The following is a 9,181-nucleotide window of genomic DNA, read 5'->3' as shown; positions in this document are numbered from 1 at the left end:
TTATATCCTATATTGGGAGCATACGCTGACAAACTTTCAGCTTTTATAAAATGACGGAGTCTGGCGTTCACTAGCTCTTAGTCTAGGTATACTTAGTGCTTACCTAATTGTTAAATTTATCTTTAACAATTGGGTAAGCACTTACCTGCAACCAAGCACGATTAAGTAATATGTGGTAGTTTGAAACTTTTGTATCTTTTTAACTGTGTAGGATATTCGCTAATCTCCCTTATTATCTACCAGAAATGGAGGACAACCAGAAAGAAGGCAATGTCTACCCCGACGAAGTAGAGACGCGCTCCCCCAGAGCCGTGGTCGTCGTCCCATCCAACTGCCCTGGGAATCAACAAATGGGCGCCGACGGCATCTGCCGCGACGTATGGTAATCTAACCAACGGAAGTAAAGAAGGCGAGACGAAGTCTGTGCCATTCAAACTCAAAGAAGGTTCGAACATCAAATAAATAAAAACTGCTACTTATTCGAGTGCTGTCTTTTTTTTTAATGGATGAAAGAATGAAAATAAATGTTAATGATGTCGTTTTCTCTAAAATACTTAAGGCCTACCTACTCTGTTACAACTCCTGTAGGCTGTAACGTTATAAAATACCCTTGAAATATATTTATTTCTATAAAAACATAACAAAAGCATGCTTTAGAGCCATTCTCACAAATGGACGGTTGCATGTTTTCCCTTTCACTCAAAAATGACTATGTTCCGTTTTGTTTAGTTAGGGACTAGAAATCCAAGAATAAATATAACAAACTCAGTTACTAAATTAGATCTCATAATTTATTTATAAAATATAATAAAATAAATCTTACATTTTAAATAAATCAGTGATATTCTCCGCTGGCTTGTCCTTCTTTGTGATGAGGAACAGGCCGTGCACCTTCATGTGAACCTTCAGGCTGCCTCCGCAGATGAAGCCGCGGCCGCAAATGGTGCAGACATAAGGTTTCTCACCTGAAAAACAAACGTCATACTGTACCATCCACAGATTAGAGATATGCCAATCAATGGGTATCCTTCCGTTTGGCCAAATTACTTTTCGCCAAATTTCACTTCACAAACAACTTATCGCCAAAGTTTCATTTCCCAAATAAACTTTTAGCAACTGTACTTTTCGCAACATTTGGTCAAATTATCATTTGGCAAAATTTTACTTGGCAAATGTTTATATAGCAAATGTTTTATTTTGCCAAATATTATATCCCAAATAATTTGTTTGGTCAAATTGACACTTCACATACTTACCTACCGTTACCCACAAATCAAAGCATAAGGCACATGATCATGGTTTTCACAAGAATTTTATGTAAAACAAAGAGATTGCAGAAAATTGTATGGTTGCAAAAAGTAGGTATTGCAGAAAATAGTAGGTTAGGTTAGGTTAGGTTAGAACAGTGACCCTTAGCGCGCGAAGGCGAGCGAAGCGTGCCGCGGCAGCGGCCGCCGAGCGCTAGAATCACCTCTATTGTTAATGAATCATTTGGAAATTTCGATAGAAAGAATGAAATAAGAAAATTAATTTAGGACAAATTTTATATTAACTTCCCACTAAACAAAATAATAACCACAAGCTTATTTATATTCCATTCTATGCACCAATAAAATTATTTTGTAAATAGTTTATCGTGAAACATTTTTGCCAAATGTTTCATTTGCCAAACAATAATTTGCTAAATAATAATGTGCCAAAAACGACATTTGCGAATTAAAAGTTTGCAATAAGTTATTTTGCCAAATGAGAATTTGCCAAATGAAAATTTGCGAAACGTTGTTTGCGATGTGATAATTTGGGAAACGTTTTTTGGCCAAACATTAGTAATCCCAATCAATGCGTGAGTTCGAAACTCAGTGTCGCATTAGAAATTCACACACACAAAGTAATCAAAATATGTGCTCATTATCCACTGTGGTATCAGTACTCAACGTTCGAATAATCTTTAGTACTACGCAAGCAATGTAAACTGCTTACGTTATGACGTCGCTGCTGTAAGCTACTTTTTCTCAAACGCAAGTCAAACGCTTCACGAAAATTTGCTGTTTTAGTAATTTTAGTTTGAAAAATAAGGTGTCGGACTTTTAATAGAAAGTGCCTAAATCTGTTGTTTCGTCTTTGTTAGCGTGTGAACTTTACCGTGATCCCGATTTGCACTTCAGCTGGAATGATAATGGAGCGCGAGTCGAACGCGACTGGAGAGGAAACGCGAATAACATAAGGTCCATAGTCCATAATCACCTGTGTGAATGCGGCGGTGGCGGATGAGCACGCTGCTGGAGTAGAACTTGGCTTGGCACTCGTCGCACTGCTTGGTGCGCACGCCGTCGCGTCGCTAAGATGCACCTGTACGGTTGCAATTTGAAGCTTATTCCCTAGACGTATGGTCCATAATCACCTGTGTGGATGCGGCGGTGGCGGATGAGCACGCTGCTGGAGTAGAACTTGGCTTGGCACACGTCGCACTGCTTGGTGCGCACGCCGTCGCTAAGATGCACATGTGCGGTTGCAATTTGAATCTTATTCCCTAGACGTATGGTCCATAATCACCTGTGTGGATGCGGCGGTGGCGGATGAGCACGCTGCTGGAGTAGAACTTGGCTTGGCACACGTCGCACTGCTTGGTGCGCACGCCGTCGTGCCGGTGCGTGTGCACGCGCAGCGCCTCGCGCGTCTTGAAAGCGGCCGGGCAGCGCGCGCACTTGTGGCTGCCTACTAGCCGGTGCGTCTCGCGGTGACGTCTCAGCTGGAATGTTCAAATTAAAATTAAAATCCTTTATTGCATGTCACATGAGTATAGTTCAAAAATACTGAACTGTCCTATCCCTGACATTGACAGTGGGGCGCCACCGTCAATACCGGATCGCTGCTTCCGATTTTTGCCATATTGGAAACCATATAGTTGAACGATGGTAGCGCCCCCCTGTCATTGAGTTTGGTGGGAAAGTTCAGCGTGGGTCATCTATATGTTAGGTGCTTCACAAACCGACGCTCAAAACTCGACTCAAGTGCAGTCATAGGTTTCAGTCTGATCTGGGCCCCGATTACGCTAAAAAGTTTCATCTTCAACGTGCCCGTACGACGAACGAACATCAGCTGTTTTGACAAATCCGTATCGCAGTGTCGTTTTGACAGCTAGTTGAAACGAAGCATATACGTAAACGTATAGCCACGGTAATATTATCACACAGTATTGTAACTTCATATAAACGGACGAAATGCAAGCTTTCCTTCGAAATTCAAATCTCGGTATGCGCTCGACATGCAAAACTCGGGGGTGTCGCGAATGTGCCACAGTAATAAACGGACGATGTGACAGTAAGCGCTCTTTTTTTATAGAAATAATTACAAGTACCTATTTATTACAGTGTTAGGTAAATGGGTTTATAAGCCGACACTAGCCCATGTTAACATATGCATAATTTATAAATAGTATGGTGAAGTCAGTGATAACATCATTTTTAACTTTTTAAAATTTTCATACATAAATAAAATTTATAAAATCAGATTTGTATGAAAATTAAAATGATTAAAATGAAGATATCAATTTTCTGACTTCACCATATCATTTATATGCACATGTTAACATGGGCTAATGTCGACTTATAAACCCATTTACTTAACACCCTGTATAAATAGGTTCTTGTAATTATTTTTATAAAAAAAGAGCGCTTACTGTTTAAAAACAAGCATTTTGTACTCCTCAGTCGAGGCGCATACATTTTACGGTCGCAAATTTATAAGTATTTGTTACTAAATCTTAACACAAATATATTTTTTTAATTAAATCTACTAATCACAAAACAACATGCATTTTTATCCTATTTCATTCACGAAGTATTTTTTTGTTTTGTTTGTCAAAATAAAATTAAAAATTACAATCACAAAATACACTCACAAAACTAGATAGAAATTCTAAGTAGGCAGATGTAATGAAAATAGGGTCTGCAGGTGGACAGCCCTATCGCATGTTGTCATACCGTGACCACGGTAATACTATCTATACAGTATTCCAACTCAGCCATATTTTTGAAATAAATGTCAACAGCCCCGCGGTACGTCACGGTATGACAACATGCAATAGGGCTGCTCACCTATAGTACCCATTAAAATTACATCTGTCTACTTAGAATTTCTATCTAGTTTTGTGATTGTAATTTTTTTTTTATTAGACAAACAAAATACTTTGTGAATGGAATAGGATAAAAATGCGTGTTGTTTTGTGATTAGTAGATTTAATTTAAAAAAATATGCTAAAATAATTTTGAATCTACTAATTATAATGAGTACTTAATGACCTGTTACTTTAATTTCAGGCTGGCGAAGTCGTGGGCCAAAGCTGGTTTTATACAATATAATTTTCATTTCAAACCAAACTGACTGAAAATGTCAATTTCTGACAGTTAATGACTAGTTTTTGACAAATTTGATCGTTTAAGACGGTCAGTCAAATTCAATCACCTTAGTCATTTTCAACACTAGGCCATCGATGTCCGTTCGGCACATTCGCGACACCCCTAACTTTTGGATCTCAACCACGTCCCGTGATTTGAAATTCGAAGGAAAACTCGCGTTTCGTCGGTTTATATGAAGTCACAATACTGTATGATATTATTACCGTGCCGTGACGTACCGCGCGGCTGTTGACATTTATTTCAAAAATATGGCCGAGTTGGAATACTGTATAGATAGTATTACCGTGGTATAGCTAAATATCTCATGTGACAATGAAAATACTAGGAAGGTACGTCCATTACCGTGATACCGAATTTGCACTTCAGCTGGAATGAAAAACGGAGCGCAACTGGAGAAGAAGCGCGTATGTATTGGAGACGTTAAAATTAGCGTAATCGGGGCACTGAGTGCTTACCATTTACATTAGATATGCTCGCTAGCCCCTGCGTAAAAATAACATTAAATTGTATGACATGCTGTACAGCGCCCTTAGCGGCTTCTATCAAGAACTAAAATCTTCATAGATTATATTGACGCACTCGCAGTCGCTAGCGACACAAAATATAATTTGGTCTAAATATTGGAACAGGATAGTAGATCCTTATTTTGCAGCAAACTGACTTTGGTTTTCAGCCTTACCTGTCTAGAATGCTTCAATATCTTCCCGCATTCGGGGCACATGACCTCGTGCAGGCGACATGTGTGCTTGTCATGCTTCTCCTGGTCTACGAACACTATCTGACACCTCGCGCATTTCACTTTTGTAAGCGAATGTTTTCTTATCTTATGGGCCTGAAATAAAAAAACAATTATAGCTAGACTATACCTTTAGTACTCAACCCCACGGTTTATCTATACTAATATTATAAATGCGAAAGTAACTCTGTCTGTCTCGCTTTCACGCCTAAACCACTGAACCAATTTTGATTAAATTTGGCAGGGAGATAGTTTGGGTCCCGGGAAAGGACATAGGATAGTTTTTATCCCGGTTTTTGAAACTGTGCGCGCGCGATAAAGTATTTCTGTGACAGACAAAATTCCACGCGGGCGGTAAGCTAGTAATTTCATATACCGTGTAATGGCTATGCTCACGTGACATTGGCAAACGTGGAAACACAATCAATAGCTATAGAGGAGAAAATTCTTTCTTCATTTAGAGATTTTTGTTAGATATAAATAAAATCCATCTGATTTCAATTACAACATGTATGAAAAAAAAGTAGCTTAAGTAGTATTTCCTTACTCTTAAATTAGTCTGTAGTTTGCACCGAAATCCACACATATCACAGACCAAAGGTTTATGTTCGCTGTGCGTTAAAATATGCACCTTTAATGTGTCTTTGATAGTAAATCTGGAAGAAATAATTGCACAATTATTATTAAAAATTATGTGTTTTCTAATAAAAATATTATATGATGATAAATAAATACCCTTTGGAACAATAATCACAAATGTATTTAACTTCTGAATGAAGGAACATCATATGGTTTCGCAGTTTTGTCGGCGTTCCGTAGTTCTTTTTACATACTTTGCATGTTAACACCACTTCCTGAAAAATATATTAAGATTTATAGAGCTAGGCTTGCCCCAAGCCCAGGGTGGAAAAATACACACTAATATCAGAAAATTAAAGAATATTTACCTGTCCATCATTATGTGCAGAGAGATAATGGTATTCCATGTAAATACTAGACTTTGAGCGTTTATTACAAATGTGACACTTGCCCTGTTTAACAGGTATATGCTCCAGTCTGTGCCCAAACAAAGCAGGCCAATTGTTGAAGCTTTCATAGCAGATCTGACATTGCTTGTTGTTTTTATGCGTTTCCAAATGACTTCTTAATTCGTTTTCGACGATGAAATTTTTATTGCACATCCCTAAAATAACAAAAACATTAACATTCAGATGCAATATGCAAGTGGAAACTGCATACATACATCCTGCTCTAATCTGCGTGCCAAATTATGTTCTTCTACCTACATGATAGTACATAAATAAATAGTAAAGCAAAAACATTAAAGGAAACTTAAATGAATAATACTACCACAGGCCCATGCTATTTCAGCTTCATCAATTACTTTTTTCTTTGGCTTTTTTTCTGAAAAATACACATACAAAAATTTATGAAAAGACAATTAGTTTTAAATTAATAAAAGGCACTTTCAGCACATAACTAATTTGATAAATTGATTTATTCATTGCTCTACCTTTGATATTTGTTTTAACTTTTGTATTTTTTGTTCTTTTCTGACACTTTTTTGAAGATTTTTGTTTCTTTTTATCTGAAAATGCAAAAAAATATTGTACAACAATTAGTTATACACAAACAAGTTATATAAAGGACATTGGGAACTTTAATATGAGAAAATGCCCCACGGCGGACAAAGATGAAACGTATTTTATTTCAAAGCTTTATACTTGTAGGTATATTCACTTAAAGCTCTATGTTGTGAGATATGGGAATTCTGAGATATGACGAGTCTAAGTTGAAAATATATTTGTCTAAAATGATTTGATATTTTTACATGTTATGTTGTTTGGCATTGCAGAGTAACCAATAAAAGTAAATAAAATAGTATAAATAAATAAAAAATGTAAATAAAATAATATAAATAAATAAAATATTATAAATACTTAAATTAATATTAGACAACATATCATATATTACTCCAACCCAAAATAACTAGCTAAGGCATTTGTGTTATGGAAATCGGGAACGACGAACCACAACACACCCAAACCAGAGACAATGTGAAAAGATCGTTTTCTATATTGTCCCGGCCGGAAATCGAACCCGGGACCTCAGGATTGGCCCGGCACACCTTGAAAACCGGTGTGTGCGCCTCTCCGCCACGGAGGTCGTCAAAAATGTTACCTAAATGTAAAATAAAATAAAATATTAAAACTTCATTTTCTCAATATTCCCATATAAGAGAGAAAAAAAAATGCACGGAAATTCATTGGATATTAGTATGTATCATCTGTGATAGGTTTCGTTTGTGTCCGCTACTTTTCGAAAAGTGGGGCAAAAAGTTTCCAATGTCATTTCACAATTATGTTTTTTAAGTAAGTGCAAAATTGTTTAAGCATTCCTTAACAATATTTCCATCGGATAATGCATAGTAGTAAAATTTATCGTGTTTAAGTCTAACAATAATGCATAGTTACTTAAATTGAGTGATTACTCCACTCTTATAACTTTTATAATGTTATCTGATATTTTACCCGGTTTTGAATCAATCTCCGGTTTTCTTTCATCCTCTTCACAACAATTTGTGGGTTCATCATACATAACAGTACAATCTTCTTCTTCGTTGCATTCATTCTTTAGTACCTCTATTTTCACTTCTTGCTGAAAGGCCAATTTACTTTCACTTTGCAAGTATTTTTCTTCAGGTTTTACATGCTGAAATGGAAAAGTAAATAAAACTTACAAAATAAGACAACAACCCTTGTGTATATGAATGTATTTATCAATTAAATAATTATATTAACAAATTATAGAGTATTTTTTACCTGAATCATTTCATGTAGAGTTGTTTCAGATTTGAGCGACTTTTCTTTGAAGTCCGTGAATGAAATTAGGAGTTGTGCACATTTATTACAGAAGTAATGTGGAAAACAATCAAACAGGGTCACCTATTCGTTAAAAAAGATAAAAAATACAATTAATGAGTAACAATATTTAACCATAAGGTCACAACGGAACGACCCTTTATTTATAGCATTAACACAACTTACATTCAGATTTGTAAGTAAATTATAACAGCTTACAGAAGTCTCGTTGAATGGAATCATTGCATTTTCAGTTTGTAAGCAAGCTCGACACATCTCCATGTTGAACGAAATACCTGCTTTCTTGTTCTTTAGGTATCTGATGGATAAAGAACCTAATTATGTTCTCCCATTCCCATTAATTTATGCATAATTATTTCATTTTCAATAAAGTCGAAAACCGAACTCTTGTAACCACAGATATGGATAGATGCAGCATGTGTCAAAAATTGTATGAAGCCGAGCGTGCCACTTTTTAAACGTCATTAGTGTCATTTTAGCGAATTTTAGTGATTGCCGCAACGTAAAAGTAATCGTATCATCGTACTGCATTTGCAAAGTCATCGAATGATATCGTGTGACTCGATTCGAAAATTAATTAATTCCGATAAAACTGATAATTTGTTAAATACAAAACCAAAAACATCTTTATTTACCTTTTTAAAATAATTAATTCTTACAAATCATCAAATCTCGTTATTTTTTTTACCCTACCAGCGTTTCAAGACATAAATTTGTCAAGTGCATGAATACATGCATCAGTGTGTGTCTTATTGTTATGAGTAAGTACGGTTCCTTGGGATCGGTATGAGTGCACCACATACAGGGACCATGGTTTTAACTCTTGAGAGTACATCGCAGGATATGTATTAAAAACAATGCTACTTTATACTTCTTCTACTGCTACTTTATTCTAATTAATTATTTGTTACTTGTGCTGTTAATTACAATTCTCAATAAGTAAATAATTTCTTCTTTCTACCGTGTTCGTACTACTGTCCTCGTAAAATCATCGTAACCGATTGTTGTAATCGAATTACATGAACATCACTCGACCATGTATGTCCATTTGGACATATCGGAATGGCACGCTTTGACGATCAACTTGCTGCATCTACTCTAATCCATATCTGTGCTTGTAATAATAACACGATATGACACTAATG

At 36.1% G+C, this 9,181-nt stretch overlaps 1 protein-coding gene across 4 annotated transcripts; it reads right to left on the bottom strand.

Annotated features, from left to right (window-relative positions):
• Positions 1-773: 773 nt before the first annotated feature.
• On the bottom strand, positions 774-8,423 carry LOC114358913 (zinc finger protein 664-like). Of its 4 annotated transcripts, none has more exons than XM_028313078.1 (12): positions 8,202-8,423; positions 7,977-8,099; positions 7,686-7,866; positions 6,668-6,742; positions 6,505-6,558; positions 6,102-6,337; positions 5,890-6,008; positions 5,702-5,810; positions 5,098-5,250; positions 2,600-2,749; positions 2,402-2,447; positions 774-965 (listed from the first exon to the last, which is right to left on the bottom strand). In XM_028313078.1, exons 1-12 carry the CDS (start codon positions 8,295-8,297, stop codon positions 820-822), a joined length of 1,488 nt encoding a protein of 495 aa, XP_028168879.1. In that variant the 5' UTR covers positions 8,298-8,423; the 3' UTR covers positions 774-819. The 4 variants fall into 4 exon arrangements, with proteins under 4 accessions (XP_028168879.1, XP_028168880.1, XP_028168881.1 ...); XM_028313079.1 differs by having other exon boundaries at positions 2,402-2,475; positions 2,628-2,749; XM_028313080.1 differs by lacking the exon at positions 2,402-2,447 and having other exon boundaries at positions 2,554-2,749.
• Between the last annotated feature and the right edge of the window lie 758 nt (positions 8,424-9,181).

This window comes from Ostrinia furnacalis, unplaced genomic scaffold, assembly GCF_004193835.3.
Source record: "Ostrinia furnacalis isolate ACB-3 unplaced genomic scaffold, ASM419383v2 OfSCF4152, whole genome shotgun sequence".
NCBI lineage: Eukaryota > Metazoa > Arthropoda > Insecta > Lepidoptera > Crambidae > Ostrinia > Ostrinia furnacalis.
This window is presented reverse-complemented; position numbering and strand designations above follow the sequence as displayed.

What these genes read in the sequence shown, in the direction of transcription:
- LOC114358913 (XM_028313080.1), bottom strand. Translation starts at nt 8,297, where the DNA reads ATGGAGATGTGTCGAGCTTGCTTACAAACTGAAAATGCAATGATTCCA. An exon ending in ATTTACTTACAAATCTGAAT is followed by an intron (nt 8,100 to 8,201) that starts GTAAGTTGTGTT and finishes TTTAACGAATAG; the next exon opens with GTGACCCTGTTTGATTGTTT. An exon ending in AGTTAAAACAAATATCAAAG is followed by an intron (nt 6,559 to 6,667) that starts GTAGAGCAATGA and finishes TGTATTTTTCAG; the next exon opens with AAAAAAAGCCAAAGAAAAAA.